This window comes from Schistocerca serialis, chromosome 9, assembly GCF_023864345.2.
Source record: "Schistocerca serialis cubense isolate TAMUIC-IGC-003099 chromosome 9, iqSchSeri2.2, whole genome shotgun sequence".
NCBI classification, from domain to species: domain Eukaryota; kingdom Metazoa; phylum Arthropoda; class Insecta; order Orthoptera; family Acrididae; genus Schistocerca; species Schistocerca serialis.
Genome location: NC_064646.1, coordinates 266,790,771 through 266,807,798, shown reverse-complemented (window position 1 = coordinate 266,807,798; position 17,028 = coordinate 266,790,771). Strand labels below are relative to the sequence as shown.

The 17,028-nt window shown below is 37.9% G+C and overlaps 1 protein-coding gene across 1 annotated transcript in view; it reads left to right on the top strand.

The window, feature by feature from the left end:
• LOC126418845 (poly [ADP-ribose] polymerase) overlaps positions 1 to 17,028 on the top strand; it is a 103,422-nt gene that overhangs the window by 72,998 nt on the left and 13,396 nt on the right. Inside the window, exons 12-17 of the mRNA XM_050085832.1 lie at positions 957 to 1,155; positions 3,957 to 4,079; positions 8,340 to 8,546; positions 9,052 to 9,285; positions 10,074 to 10,193; positions 10,274 to 10,434. Of these exons, the coding sequence (XP_049941789.1) occupies positions 957 to 1,155; positions 3,957 to 4,079; positions 8,340 to 8,546; positions 9,052 to 9,285; positions 10,074 to 10,193; positions 10,274 to 10,434 (1,044 nt within the window). The remainder of the gene's footprint in view (positions 1 to 956; positions 1,156 to 3,956; positions 4,080 to 8,339; positions 8,547 to 9,051; positions 9,286 to 10,073; positions 10,194 to 10,273; positions 10,435 to 17,028) is intronic.

Here is a 17,028-nt window from a genome sequence, read left to right as displayed (position 1 = left end):
GATGAATTTTTGAGCAATTTCATGCCTAATTGGCTTTCCTATGTAAAAGTTGAACTGCTCGTTAGAACATTTTTTTTCACCCAGGTAACCCACGAAACATTCAATACAAAACAATGAAATTTATAATTGTGCTTGTCAGAAATATTCAACTGCTACAACTTAAGCTGTGCTCTCAGGATCCTGCCTAACCACACCCACATAAAAAAAATCAAAAAAATTTTGTTGACCAGTATAATAGGTGAAAGTTTTGCTTTTTACGTAGCTATACTGAATGTATATTAATATAAATAAGTAAATTTTCTTATTTGTGTGGTCACGCTACTTAAGTCGTGATGAACAGTGATTGGTTGACAAAAGTGCATCGTAATCTCAACTTCAGTGCTTTGAAAGCTGCCTTGTTGTAATTTGTGGAGTTTTGATTTATACTTTCACAATACGAAAATGTGCAGTGTAAATGTTGCTGCGCATCTAAGATCTTTTCAGAACACATGGCTTTTTGCTGGGCTTATTTCCTAAAGCGCCGGAAGTTCTGCACCAGTATATAATACATTTACCATTCAAAGAATTTGTAAGTTTTACAGATTCAAGGGATAGTGTATTGTCAATGAACATTGTCAATGAATTTTTTTGGTCACGTATATACCCTGGTTGTGTATTTGTCGCAGTTCCCATAAAAACAAATAGTTCTAAATATTAACAGACTCAGTCGGCCCATACAGAACAGTTTGTGGTGCAGTTTTGCTCCAGTAGCCCTAAGTTGTGATTGTTTTGAAACATTACTCTAATGAGATGAATGTGACAGTGAAACACTCTTGAAATTTTGTGACTATAAAAAGGTGAATGAAGTAGCATAAAAACTGTTTTGCAGTATTGTATACAATGCAGGGCAGTTACTTTTCCTGCTTCATGCTAAGTCTTGACTACATCATAAGAATAATTGCTTATTATGTCTGCAGATTTTGGGTATTTAGAGCCTGGGGTCGAATTGGTACAACAATTGGTGGCAACAAGCTTGAAGACATGGGCACATTGCATGATGCCCTTGGGCACTTCAAGTCACTTTATGAAGAGAAAACTGGTAACCTGTGGGAAAACAGAGATAATTTTATGAAATTGCCAGGACGAATGCACCCAATTGATGTGGATTATGGGCAGGTGAGTTACAGAATACAGGAAGCAAGGATTTGTTGCTAAATGTGGGTTAATCAATACATATACCCACACATGTATCTTTGAAATTAAGTCTTTTCACAACTTTTTTTAGAGTTCTGAAAACCTTGCAATTACAAAATTGTAATGGTTTTTAAGTGAAATAAGAAATAAAAATTTTCTGGTGCAAATGTCTATTATGTAATTATTCATCTTTGGCACAGTATACAAGTGAAACACAGTGGAAAAATGATATGTAAGATTAATTTTTTGCTTTAAGATAAATTATGCAAGCAGATAAATAAAGCAAAATGAAGAGATGGGTAATGAGGAGAGAGATGGTAAGAGCAAGCAAAGATTAGACTACACATATAATTTATTAATGAAGACATTTGTACATTTGGTATGTAGATATGAAATGATAAGAACAGTGTAGGAAGAGATGGGTTGCAATGTCAATTTAGTGTGAAGGCTGATGATGATTGAGAAAAGAAAAACCGCATTTGGCTCTTGATTTTCCAGGAAAAGTGTGTATATGGTTGCTCTTATACACTTCACACATGGACAGTTGTTAATATCCTATTGTACTCTGCCTTTCTATCTTCATTGCGAGCCAGGGACATCCCCAGTTTCGTCAAAGACTGCAATTGCAAGAAGCTTGAAGTTTGATTGAAGAATTACAGTTAATCTGCTATATGTTCTCTCCTCTTTGGGAGTGTATTTAAAGGTGAAGGTAATGGGATTTTCAGTTTTATACGTTGTTGTTGTTATTTGCTTTTTGTTGTGCCCTGTTAAAGAGCGTGTATGACTTTGTTCACTTAGTCTGACAGCTTAGTTTTCTTCTTCTCTTCCCAAAATCTCTCATGAATTTGCTGCATTGCCTCTTGTGTTCCTCTGTTCATTGTTTCCAATTATTTTTAAGTTTTCTCTACAAATGTGTAATTTGCAACTAGAATGCCAAAGACTTTGCATTCTATGTTATCTTCCTTGGCATTCATTTCTCATTTTGCAGTTTTGCCAGTTTGTGAATGCCTCCTAAAAATGTAGTTACTGGTGCATATAGTACTGCAGGAAATGACTGTTGTGTAATGCCAAAGTTTAGCATTATGGATATCACTTGTTTATTGTACTGATTCTAGGTTATTTTGTACACTTTCTGGGGTTTGATGGCCCTTTTTAAATTTGTTTTACTTTATAGTCCAGAGGTACTGTAATTTCTCAGATATTTAAGAGGTCACATGTAAAATTGTTCCATATTTCATTTGTAGTGGGATCTTTCTGATATAAATACTTTTATATAAAATTTCCCATCAAATGAGTCTTCTCATACAATATTTGGATGCATGTCTTTGATGCTGTCTCACATAACTTCTCTATGGTGAACTTGGTTTCTTCACTAGTCTTAGTGAAGGGAGCTAGATTGTCAGCAAAAGCTAGGCAATTCACTTAGACTATCTACCCCGAGATCTCAATGTTTATACCTTCAGTTTCTTTCCTCTATTCTCAGATGACATTGTCTAACACAGTGTGAAACAGAAGTGGGAGAAGCCATCTCATTGCTGAACTGATGGCAAGACTTCAGACTTATCAACCAGAAACTTCATTTGAGTTGTAGTGTCTGTGAGGGTCTGGCAGATTAGTTCTCAAGTCTTTCTGTCTACTCTAAACTCTTCTAAGATGTTCAAAACCGTTTGTCAACCATTGTACCCCACCTTGATATCCATAAAGGTGATATATGTGTTGGTACATTAACATGTCTTTAATACTGTCTTCAAACACCTAATCTGCTCAGCATATGATATGGCTTTCTTGAAGCCTCATTGACACTAACCAATCTGTTTGTTGGATAGAAACTCATATATAACTGGCAGAAGATAGGCCTCTGTAGTTGTTGGGGTCTGGTCTATTGCCTTTTTTATGCCATGGATGTATAATAGCTTTCTTCCAGTCCTTGGGAGTCATTTATTTTCCATATTTTTGCTAAAAGTGTACAAACTCTTCTTATGAGATCATCTCCACCTATTGTTATGGTTGTTGTCCTCTCATGGCCCTTCATTATTTTTGAGTGATTGAATTGTCTCTCGTATTTCGTGAATTGTTGGGGGATGGGAGTATGGGTTTGGTTCAGGTTTTTCTAAATGCAATCTTTCCGTTGGAGGATCACAGTTCAATAAATTTTGAAAGTTATACACAAGTTTCATGCAGTTCCCTTAGTTTGTTTCCATTAATTTGGTGGAAAACACAGTGTTGCTGGTTTATACCAAGATAAGCCCTCACAGAATCTCTTAGAGAAACTTTGAGTGGTGTTCTCTGGAAATACTGGTCTATTTATATGAGCCTGTGTTTGTCATATGCATGTTTTCATGGGAAATTGTTTTTCAGGTTGACTTTTTGTATCTTCAGGAAGGATTCCCATCTTTCAGCTGTCTGATGTCCATTCGAGTGAACCAGTTCGCTTGTCTATGGTATCATCACAGGTCGTGTTCCACCACCTGTGTTTACCTTTCCTGTGTGATTGTCCTAATGTCATGACTGATGCATGTAATGTGTTACGGAGATCTGGACACTCCTTTGGATCTTGTACTTCTGTGGCATGAGTGGTAGCCTTGGCTTTTTTCTTCATGCAATCTGTATCAACTCCTGGAAATTGGTTCTTGTTAGGTCTGGATCTGTTCGCTTAGAACCTAACTTTGATTTGTGTTAAGTAGTGATCCAAATCCTGTATGAAAGTCCTCTCTTGATACATCACAATTACTAAATGTTGTTACTATTATTATTATTAATAATAATAATAATAATATTTATAGGATGAAGGCGTCCAGAAAGTTGCTGCCAATGGAGTTGAATCTAAACTGCCCCAGCCTGTCCATGACCTGATCAGCATGATTTTTGATGTGAACAACATGAAAAAGCTTATGATTGAGTTCGAGGTATTTATACTAGCTGTATTAATGTAGTGTGTAATTTATATTTAATGAATATTATTCACCAGAATTTACGGGGTGTATACACTCCAGGATAACCAGGAAATTTGGGAAAAACCCGGGAATTTTTTCTTTCGGGAGAAAACTGGGAAAAACCTGGGATTTTTTAGAATTCCAGGATTTTTTTAGAAGTCTGAGAATTTTTCATTGATTTAGTCATCAATTAAATTTTTGTAATTTTGACTCTTAAGAACTGATAAACAGCAAAATGTCTCAAAGGATTTAGGATGAAGGCTATGGAATACTTCATAACAATAAACAGCTGCCAATGAGAATGACATCACAAATGTTTAAGTTTGTTTGAGCAGCTGCCATGCGAAGTTGAGTTGCATATGCATATGAGCAGTACCTTCTCCCCCTTCTTGAAGTGTGGCTGTTAGCTGTATCAGCAGTAGTACCTGCAAAAAATTTTCTGTCGTGCCCAAGCTGCCATATTCGCGCTTGTGCAGAACAGTCTGGATTGTAGTGAGGAGGGATTAGTCCCTATGTGAACCGTTTTTACATTTAGTAATTTTGCTGTTTACTCCTCGTTTACAGTTCTCAAGTCAAATGAAAAGAAAATTGATTTCTGTGGCTGGTAGCTGTCAAGTGAATTAAAATACATTCACATAATTATGGAAGGCTAAAATATGTAATTAGTTTGTTTTTGATTTTTATTTTATTTCCACTTTTTTTGCAGTCAAGCATTAATTGCCTTGCAGAGCAATGAAGCTATTTTTGTTGGTTTGATAAATAAAGGTGGCGTTTATTAATTTTTCTGCAGAGGCAATCAATTTATTAGAAACAAAATGTTTCATTCCACACTATTGACTAGTTGCAACCGTTCATAGAATTTAAAGTGCACAGTTTCATGGTCTAGTACCTATGGCATTACGCCATGATAAAGAACCAAACATCTTACAGTACTGATACTCCAAGAAAATTTGTATCCCAGAAACTGCACTGAAAAGCTTAATATCAGATTGGGCCTACTTAAGTGCCAGTCTGGACATACAAATGTAGCTTACGAAATCCAATGCTCCAGCATCCTCTTATCTATTTCTTTTATAACGTCATACAAGATCTTTTAATAGTATACAAACAGATGGGCCATATCGCTATAATGAATTTCTTAAATCACAGAATGTTTGACTCTCATTTAAAACTTAATACATTGAGGACCAGCCACTTAAAAGATTTATGAGCCCTGAAGGCCAGACGTTGATGTCATTATTTAAAATTTTACTGATACGTTCGTGTGGTGTATCATAAAGTGTAACAGCCAAAAGGCATACCTTTTCTTGTAGCTACACTATGTACATCAATTTAAACCATTAACTTTTCTTATGTGTGTTTTGAAAATACTTAGTAATGATGTTGCTGTTGGCTGGCTAATTCACGTATCCTATGCTCTGAAAATCTGCTGTCATTAGCTGACAAGATCATGTGACATGAACTATGATTGGCTTAGAAAAACGTATTTCAATCTTGGTTTCAATGCTTCGGAAACTAATGTGCTGTGTTTGGTGGAATTAGAATCTGTTGTTGTTGTTGTTGATTTAGTCCTGAGACTGGTTTGATGCAGCTCTCCATGCTGCTCTATCCTGTGCAAGCTTCATCATCTCCCAGTACCTACTGCAACCTACATCCTTCTGAATCTGTTTAGTATATTCATCTCTTGGTCTCCCTCTACAATTTTTCCCCTCTACACTTCCCTCTGATACTAAATTGGTGATCCCTTGATGCCTCAGAACATGTCCTACCAACTGATCCCTTCCTCTAGTCAAGTTGTGCCACAAACTTTTCTTCTCCCCAATCCTATTCAATACCTCCACATTAGTTATATGATCTACCCATTTAATCTTCAGCATTCTTCTGTAGCACCACATGTTGAAAGCTTCTATTCTCTTCTTGTCCAAACTAGTTATCGTCCATGTTTCACTTCCTTACATGGCTACGCTCCATACAAATACTTTCAGAAACGACTTCCAGACATTAAAATCTATACTCGATGTTAACAAATTTCTCTTCTTCAGAAACGCTTTCCTTGCCATTGCCAGTCTACATTTTATATCCTCTCTACTTCGACCATCATCAGTTATTTTGCTCCCCAAATAGCAAAACTCCTTTATTACTTTGTGTCATTTCCTAATCTAATTCCCTCAGCATCACCCGACTTAATTTGACTACGTTCCATTGTGCTCGTTTTGCTTTTGTTGATGTTCATCTTATACCCTCCTTTCATGACACTGTCCATTGCGTTCAACTGCTCTTCCAAGTCCTTTGCTGTCTCTGACAGAATCACTATGTCATTGGTGAGCATTAAAGTTTTTATTCAAATGTATACTTTTGTAATACAAATACAAAACTATGCAGTGTTGATGTTGTTGCCTCTTTTTCCTGAAATGCCGAGAAGTTCTACGCTCGTGTATAAAATCTTTACCATTCAGAGGATTGATATTTTTACAGCTCCGAGGGAAAGTATACTGTCACTTATGGAAAAAGTGCATTTTTCACCATGGAAGTAGTGTATTTTCACGGGGGAAAAAGTATGTTTTTTATTTTTATAACTGGTGAAAATTTGGGATTTTTAATTATTTATTTTCTCTCTCTCTCTCTCTCTCTCTCTCTCTCTCTCTCTCTGCATATACACCCTGAATTTAAGATATGAACAATTTTTCAGGTTGGTGTGGTGATACCGCAGTAAGCTTAGTAAGAAAAAAAGGGAGTTAAGATAAAAATTAATGTAAATCATTTCTCTTAGTTTATTTTATTTCTCCTTGTACTATCAAAATTTTGGCAAAAGAGGGCATAAGTGTAGAATAGGTATAATGTTTACATTTTTAGGTGGATACCTTCATCAACAAAATATCTTGCTATTTTAATTAGCCACTTTAAAAAGAAAAGAGGTATCTTACATTCACAAGACAGAAAAAGCATTCCTGAAGAAGAGAAATTTGTTAACATCGAATATAGATGTAAGTGTTAGGAAGTCTTTTCTGAAAGTATTTGTCTGGAGTGTAGCCACGTATGGAAGTGAAAATGGATGGTAAACAGTTTAGGCAAGAAGGAGAAAAGCCGCTTTTGAAATGTACTATATAAGGATGCTGAAGATTGGATGGGCAGATCGTGGAACTTATGAGGAGATACTGAACAGAACTGGGGAGAAAAGAAATTTGTGGCGTAACCTGACTAGAAGGAGGTATCAGTTGATAGGACACATTCTGAGACATCAGGGGATCACAAATTTATTATTGGAGGGAAGTGTGTGGAGGGGGGTAAAACTGTAGACAGAGACCACAGGATAAATAAAGTAAGCAGATTCAGAAAAATGGAGGCTGCAGTAGTTATTCATACATGAAGAGGCTGGCACAGGATAGAGTAGCATGGAGAGCTGCATCAAATCAGTCCTTGGACTGAAGAACACAACAAGAACAAAAACATATATTATTCACTCATCTTATAGTAAGATACATAAGACAGTCCTCTCCCTTGGCGATGGCAGTTTCATTCTTAGATGTGTCTCTGCTCTCTGTAGCTAACCTCTTAATAACAGTATGTCTCATATTTGAAGGTGATGATGCTACCGTGTTCCTCAGTAGCCTATAAAAGTTTCTCCTACCAATTAAGTGGGGTTGCAGAAACCACTACCAAACTATAGGATCAAAACTTGCAGTGTAAAACTTCACTGAGAAATCATTATGCATTATAAAATCTAACCATGAAACCTGGTTAGAAATTAATTCTGCTTCCTCCATAAACATTGCATTGTATTCTTTGTGGCTTATACTGTTGTATGAAGGTCAGCATGATGTTATCAGGACGCCAAAGGGAATTTGTAATTGTTGAGCCTTAATGACTACATTGCTGTTGTGAGATGTCATTTAATTAATAATTCTGATGAATTTAATAGTAAATATGCAGGTTTCTGGGCAGTAATGTGAGGGAATTCTTTCTTTCATGTGTTTGTGTGCACACACATTCTTACTTACAAATGTAGTGCATAGACTACCATTCATTTTGAAATGGTTTGAGTATTGACTAATTGTATACAAACGTAGTTTTGCATTCACGGTAAAACACTAGTTATAATGTAGGTTCTTTGGTTGGGCAACTTCAGAGTGTCTGTCCATTTGTGTTAGCTTGTGTTATAAAGCATTTATGTGATGAAATAAGGCTTTAGTTTTTATGTAGCAGTACATTCATTTGAACTTGTGTGTCATTCAGTTGGATTTGGAGAAAATGCCTCTGGGAAAGCTAAGCAAGAAGCAGATACAAGCAGCCTACAGTGTGCTGAATGACCTACAAGAATTAGTGAAGAAGGGCGGTTCAGATTCACGCTTCATTGATGCGTCGAATCGCTTCTACACCCTGATTCCACATGACTTTGGTATTGACAATCCTCCAATAATCAGAACTGAAGAAGTTATTAAGGTATGTATATTCTGCCTTTATAGCTATATCTTTAGTAATGTTGTGTTTTGCCAGTAAATGCTGTTTCTGTTTATTGGATTCAAAAGTAACGAATTTATCAGTAAAATATATAATTTAGCATTGACTGCACAGGCATGCAACTGGTTTTTCTTAGAACTTTTTGAACTCATGTGTAAATGATGTGTAATAAAAGTATGTTCTTTTCAGTGCTGTTGTATTTACAATTGTTACACAAGTCTTTGCCTTCCATTACGTTAAACGGTTTTTTAAATTAAAGTAGGTTCTTTTCATTATTAAGTTTTGATTTGGTGTGCCAGTGTTTGTTGCCTTTTCTGTATAATTTACCAGTGAGGCCTAGAATAAAACTAATCATTTTGCCAATATATCAAGTTGTTAATGTATTGTGGGTAGTAGTAGTGATTTGAATAAAACGAATATGTGGCCATACACTTAACCTTTAAACAGATTAAGACTCGGTGTTTATTATATTTTTTCCACTTTCCAGCAAAAAATTGAGCTTCTTGACAGTCTGATGGAAATTGAAATTGCCTACAGTATGCTAAGCAATGCAAACAAAACAGCTGAAGAAAATGTTCATCCTGTAGATAATTATTACAAGCAGCTACATGCTGATGTAGAAGTGCTTGATAGAAACTGTGAAGAGTTCTGCCTATTGCAGAAATATGTGGAAAATACTCATGCTGAAACTCACAGGCAATATGAACTTGAAATTTTGGAGGTTGGTTAGTTAGCTGTATGTTCCATAGATCATTTGAACAATTCTTTTAGCAAAGTGATATTTAACAAGTCTAGAATTGTACACATAAGTGTTAGTGAAACACAAATATTACTTCTTAGATTTACTAAAACAACTACATTTAAAGAGAGGTTTATTTTAAATTTTTAAAATTTCCAACAAACAGAATTTCTGCATTTTATTTAATTATGTAAGAATTGTGCCTCAACTTGCTTGTAGGAAAAATTAGCTATGTTTGAGTGTGGAACTTTTCATAGGAATAGTTTGAAACACTTTCTTGTAGTTACAACAGCCCAAAGCACAGACAAAAAGTGATCCAAATGTTAACTTTCAGAACAAGTGGATTTCTTTCCAAGAGTAAAGTAGAAAGTGTTAGTGAAAATAAGGCTGTTCAAAAATTAAGCAGTAAAGTTTACAAAAGTCAAGGAAGAGAGATAAGCTTTAGAAAAGGGGAAATAAACTACTACTAAGAGTTGAAGAGATTTAAAAATGTGAGAAATTAAATATGGCAGACATAGCTCCAGAGGAAATTAGGAGAGTTACTGTTCCATTTCCATCCATGTGAATAATTGAGTCTAGTTACTGTAATGGGACCAATTTCTGAACACTCATTAGGAGTTCTATAATATTTAGGAGCAGTACATTTCTATGAGTGGTAGCATTTTATGTTTTGGTGTGAGCATATGTGGAAAGTTACTGGTTAGGAATAATGTTTTCTTCCTTTTCTCCTGTTCATGATTGACATTTGTAATTTGTATTTAATGCTAAAGGTATTCAAAGTGAAACGGCATGAGGAAGTGAAGAGGTATGCTCCATTCAAGAAATTGCCAAACCGAAAATTGTTGTGGCATGGTTCAAGGCTCACAAACTTTGCTGGAATTTTATCACAGGTTAGTTAAATTTCCTCTTGCCTTGTTCCTGCAAAGAATAAAAAGTTGCTTGCACTAGCAGTTTTAATTTTAATCGGCAGGGCTTGCGGATTGCCCCACCTGAAGCTCCAGTGACTGGGTACATGTTTGGGAAAGGTGTATACTTTGCTGACATGGTATCTAAGTCAGCAAACTATTGCTGCACGTCAAAAACAAACCCTGTTGGCTTGTTGCTGTTGTGTGAAGTTGCCTTGGGAAATATGTAAGTAACTTTCCAAGATCATTTATACTGATGTTCACTTGTAGTTATAGAGTTCAGAAAGCCTTGATGATTTGTGTGTGTGTGTGTGTGTGTGTGTGTGTGTGTGACCAATCAAGAAAAAAAATGTGGGCTCAGAAGCTTCTGCAGCAGTAAGTTCTAAAAGCATAAGTAAAAATCTGAAGCAAAGGGCCTGGTAACAGTTCGTTTGAATTTATCATCATCAAATTACCATCGGTATTTTCTTCGAATTACTGACCTAGTGGGCATGGTGGTAAAACACTGGACCTGCATCTGAGCAGACAGTGGTTTGAATCTCAGTCCAGCCATCAAGATTGGCTTTCCTAAATCTTTACAGCACTTGGCGGAATGGTTCCACTGAAAAGGGCTGGGCCAGCTTCCTTCTCCAATTTGAGTTTCTGCTCATCCAGTAACCTTGTCGCCAATGGGATGTTAACCTTAATTATCCTTCCTTCCTTCAACAGTTCCTGTTACTTACAAGATTGCTGCATTTTGTTTTTCTTACTTAAAGAACCTTATTTTTTATGATAATGGGTTGATGGGCAAGTCAGAGTTTGTCCTATGCTGATGAAATGAGCAAAGGAGAGCAGTGCAGGAATTGCCACTCTTGACGAAGTCTTAATGGAGGTGGCTTGTTGTTGCCTATCTCTGAACTGTTATGATATGTCAGTTACATTTTTGTGTTGTGTGGATGACTGTGATGAGTTCATGAACAATATAGTGTTGGGTTTGTATTGTTATGGATAAAATGAAGGGGAAGGTGAAACTTGGTGCTGGTGTGTAGCGTAATCTTTTGAGAAGCAACAAGGGCATTTGAAGAGCACCAAGGGGGCCATGGAGTCTACCGTATTTACTCGAATCTAATCCGCAGCTGAAAAATGACTCTAAATCAAGGGAAAAAAAATTTCCAGAATCTAAGCCGCACCTGAAATTTGAGACCCAAAATTCAAGGGGAGAAAAAAGTTCTAGGCCGCACCTCCAAATCTAAACAGAGTTGGTCCATTGTAACATGAGACACAATTTAGGTCGAATGAATGACGATATAGCTACAGTAGTTTGGTTCGAGTTGTAAGCTTAGCAGTTAAGCTTTACCAGGTAGCCATTGCTGTGTGTCAGGCGCTCCGTCCATATTTATACGGGTACCCTTCCTTTTTCACGTGCTTCGTCTGGTTTGAATCGATTGCTTATTTTTCTTTGATCTGATAAGTGCCGTTCTCTTTGTTATAGGTGTTTACGTCACTCTAAGTTGAAAATGCATTACTGTACTGTGTCGTGCATTGTTTGTTGCATTCTGATAATGAGTGTTTACGGCCTGTTGCCGCTCGCGCCTGGCTAGCTTCTGTGCACACTACCGCTGCTTACAATTAAAGAGAGAGGAATTGTCTCATTAGCGAAACACTGGCAAGAGACTGCTATTTGTTGTTACTTGCACTGTTGCTTTTTTTGTTAACGATCACAAGAACCAAATAGACTGGGTATGATAGAAGATGTTCTGAACGAGAGTTTAGCAAAAAATTTTCTCCGTTTGAAAATCCTTGCAGACGCCTCTTTAGTACATTACATTCTGCACAGAAATTGGTCATCTTAGATTTAAAAATCTAGTCAATTGCCGTGCTTCATTTCTGACCTTATCACTATCAGGCATAAGAATAATATGAATATAAACATGACATGATATGAATATTCTTCTGCATTTGATGTTGTCTCACTCTAGTTTCATAGATTATTAGGCAGATAGGACTTAAATGAGATAGTAGCAAACACGAAAGAATACATGACAAAATGTTTATATTTGTATTATTCTCATGGTGAAGAGAATACTGCCTGTGATTCACAATTCATAAAAGTTCCTATTAGCGACCATCTCTTCTTACAGGTAGGAAAAAATTCAGAAAGTAGAGTTGGCCATATTGGCAAACATCCCAAACAGTCTTGCCAGTCGGATTTTCGTAGTACATTGAAATGCTATTACATTCGAAGATGAACAATACGGAATTTGTCTTTACTTCATTGGATAATGTATGAAAATGCAGTGGTTGAAACTCAGGGCGGAAAAAAAAAGCTCGTCTCCCACTTTTTTTTACTGGCGCCAGTATTTATCTTTGTGCCTGCAAAGCATGCCTGTGCAGCGCTACATATATTAGACAGCAGGAGTTTGTTGTGGTGGCACCTATCAGCATTTTTTCAGAATTTACGCTTACTTTGCACTAGATTCTAAGCCGCTGGCAGTTTTTTGGATTACAAAAACTGGAAAAAAAAATCCGGCTTTGATTAGAGTAAATACGGTAATGTTGCCATACCACAGACTGTTCACAATCAGCAGTGTTACAACCTCTCACTTCATGAGACACTAGGTACTGTGAATAGGTTTTGAATTTAACCCAGAACATTATCATAGAGATTGATGATGATGATGAACTTTATACTACCACACCTCCTTCCCTTGCCAGACAAATGCTGACAGTGAAAATTTTCCACTGCCAGGATTTGTACAGACATTCCTCAGAATAGGACGCTACTGCAAAGACATGCATTAGTGACCTCACCTATGGAGGCTGACTGTTGCACACCATGACTACAATGTTCATTAGTGACGAGAGGATTTACAGGTACCAGTTGATTTTGAAATTTAATTCTTTCATTCTTTCTGTCATGAGATCAATCATTTTACATCATTCTTCAGAAGATATAAATTTATTTAATTTACCACTGTTTAATGCAAGTACGATATATAATGATACATGAAGGGTATGCCCTTCACTTTAACTTCTGTCAGTGGGAAACACACACTGTAATGATGTCTAAGAATATATCCTGATAGTGTACTGTTGTGCACAAAGTCAAAAACAGAGAAAAAGGTACTGTTTGTGAATCAGTTCAGATAGTGGATCTCTATTTGTATTTCAGTATTGTACCATAGTACTATCTGCAGACTTACGTTTCAATGTGTGGGCCTGCTGGCCACTGGGAAAAAAAGATGCTTTGTTCACTACTACTTCTCCTTAAAATAGTTTTTATCATTTACAGATACTCATCAGTCTGTTATTAGACACCTAAATAACTACAAAGGAAATGAGTTATCTTATTATTGATATTCAATCGAAACTCTTTTGCGTGAATTGCAAATTAGCCTTTATATCACTGGTTCTGAATATCACTCAAATGACTAGGCATTAAGATACTTAAAAATGAGATGTAAAACACCAAGCGATTGCTAAATTTTAATGTTACTGATTTTTCTGCTTGTTCCCGTTGCCACAAAACTGGATATCTTTACTCTGTGTCTTGTTCATTAATGATAACAACAAGCAAGCATAAATATTTTTATCTCAGTCAGCGATGTATTATTTATGTTCATATTGATATTCCACTTAATTGTGCAAATAATATTTCTTTCAATAATAGTATCTCATGTACTTGCTTTTATACCATCCTTCTGATATCTTTTCATTGATATGATTTAGAATTATTTCTCTGTGGCACAGTCTTAACCAGTATTTTGCAATTGTACTCACTGTAGATATTAGTACTATGGCTTTGTTATTAGCTGCTGTTGAGACTATTCCACATGTAAGCCTACTTTGATGATAGGTAGCGGAGGTGCTGAGTCGCAAATAGTCTCAACAAAAATACTGTCACAGTGAGGCCTCTTTCGAAAGTACACACACACACACACACACACACACACACACACACACACACACACACACAAAAGCACGCACAAGCACGCGTAACTCTCACATGCGACTGTTATGTGGCTTCAGCTGCCAGAGGCTGTAGTGTGTGTGTGTGTGTGTGTGTGTGTGTGTGTCGTCATATTGTTACATTCCATCTGAGATTTATTTTCCATTGTTTGATTATGCAGGTTATATACACCCTGAGACAACTGGGAAATCCGGAGAAAATGTGGGAATTTTCTCATCTGGGAAAAACTTAATATTTTAGAATTCTGGGAATTTTTCATGTTTTAATGAATATATAAATATTTGTAATTTTAGCTGGTAAGAACTGATACTCTAACAAAGAATTTAATTTTACCTGCTTCTGAAGAATAATACTGCAGCAATAAAGCATAAACAAGAGAACATCAAAATAAAACTTAAGTTCAAAACCTTAAACATGGCTGCGAAACCATGGTCAGGAGGTAATAAACCTTTATTTGCAACTGGTTGGCTGATCTTTCATTCCATTAAAAACTTAATTTGCAAAGAAAATGTACCATTTACAACAACAAAACACAATGCTCACACAAACATCTGCCAAGGGCAAAATGTCAAAGGCTTTGGAACGAAGACTGTACAGTACTCAAGTAGCAACAAACTGCTTTTGATTGGTGTGCTCCCTGCTGCCGTTGGATAAGCAGCTGCAGCAGCAAGTCGTATACTCTTAGCTCACATATTTGTTACATAGTTTAATTCTTAATTTCTTTCCGTGTTTTTGGTATTTGCATTGTTTAATTCATAAATTTTGGGCGTATTATAGTATTTGAGAGTTGTAGCATCGCGTTTTAGTACCTGAATAGTGTAAAATCGCGTAGTCTCCTTCTGCCGCCGAGCAGTGTGTTAGCAGTGCGCAAGTAGCAGCATTACTGCATTTAATAGGCAATCTTGTATTTTAATAACCGTTTAAATTTTGTGTCGAATTGTTTGTGCTCTCTGTAGATTAGTTCAGACGTTCTTTGCACAACAGTTTTTAGCATGGATAGGGACTGCAACTGCTGTGTTCGGATGCAGACTGAGTTGGCATCCCTTCACTCCCAGCTTCTGGCAGTGTTGGCTTCGGTCACACAGCTTGAGGCTGTTGCCAATGGGCATCACTGTGGGGGTCCGGATGGGGGTTTGTCGGGGACGGCCAGCTCGTCCCACGCATCCCCCGATCGGACTAAGACTGTGGCTGCCCGGGATACTGCCCGCATTGAAGCTGACCCCTCACCCGTGGTAGAGTGGGAGGTTGTCTCAAGGTGTGGCAGGGGGCGAAAGACATTCCGGAGGGCTGAACGGAAGGCCTCTCCAGTTTGTCTGATGAACTGGTTTCAGGCTCTGTCTTAGGCTGATACTGATCTTCGGCCGGACATGGCTGCTTGTCCTGTTCCAGAGATTGCCCCTCAGTCTGCAAGATCCGGGCAGTCGCAGAGGGTGGGCTTACTGGTAGTTGGGAGCTCCAACGTCGGGTGCGTAATGGGGCCCCTTAGGGATATGGCAGCAAGAGAGGGGAAGAAAACTAATGTGCACTCCGTGTTCATACCGGGGGGAGTCATTCCAGATGTGGAAAGGGTCCTTCCGGATGCCATGAAGGGTACAGGGTGCACCCATCTGCAGGTGGTCGCTCATGTCGGCACCAATGATGTGTGTCGCTGTGGATCAGAGGAAATCCTCTCTGGCTTCCGGCGGCTATCTGATTTGATGAAGACTGCCAGTCTCGCTAATGGGATGAAAGCAGAGCTCACCATCTGCAGCGTCGTCAACAGGACTGACTGCGGACCTTTGGTACAGAGCAGAGTGGAGGGTCTGAATCAGAGGCTGAGACGGTTCTGCGACTGTGTGGGCTGCAGATTCCTCGACTAGCGCCATAGGGTGGTGGGGTTTCGGGTTCCGCTGGGTAGGTCAGGAGTCCACTACACGCAGCAAGCGGCTACACGGGTAGCAGGGGTTGTGTGGCGTGGACTGGGCGGTTTTTTAGGTTAGATGGCCTCGGGCAAGTACAGAAAGGGCAGCAGCCTCAAAGGGTGCGGGGCAAAATCAGGACATGCGGAGGCCAAGCAGCAATCGGTATTGTAACTGTAAACTGTCGAAGCTGCTTTGGTAAAGTACCAGAACTTCAAGCGCTGATAGAAAGCACCGAAGCTAAAATCATTATAGGTACAGAAAGCTGGCTGAAGCCAGAGATAAATTCTGCCGAAATTTTTACAAAGGCTCAGACGGTGTTTAGAAAGGATAGATTGCACGCAACTGGTGGTGGAGTGTTTGTCGCCGTTAGTAGTAGTTTATCCTGTTGTGAAGTAGAAGTGGATAGTTCCTGTGAATTATTATGGGTGGAGGTTACACTCAACAACCGAGCTAGGTTAATAATTGGCTCTTTTTACCGACCTCCCGACTCAGCAGCATTAGTGGCAGAACAACTGAGAGAAAATTTGGAATACGTTTCACATAAATTTTCTCAGCATGTTATAGTCTTAGGTGGAGATATCAATTTACCAGATATAGACTAGGACACTCAGATGTTTAGGATGGGTGGTAGGGACAGAGCATCGAGTGACATTATACTGAGTGCACAATTCGAAAATTACCTCGAGCAATTAAACAGAGAACCGACTCATGGAGATAACATCTTGGACCTACTGATAACAAACAGAGCCGAACTTTTTGACTCGGTAAGCGCAGAACAGGGAATCAGTGATCATAAGGCTGTTGCAGCATCCCTGAATATGGAAGTACATAGGATTATAAAAAAAGGGAGGAAGGTTTATCTGTTTAGCAAGAGTAATAGAAGGCAGATTTCAGACTACCTAACCGATCAAAACGAAAATTTCTGTTCCGACACTGACAATGTTGAGTGTTTATGGAAAAAGTTCAAGGC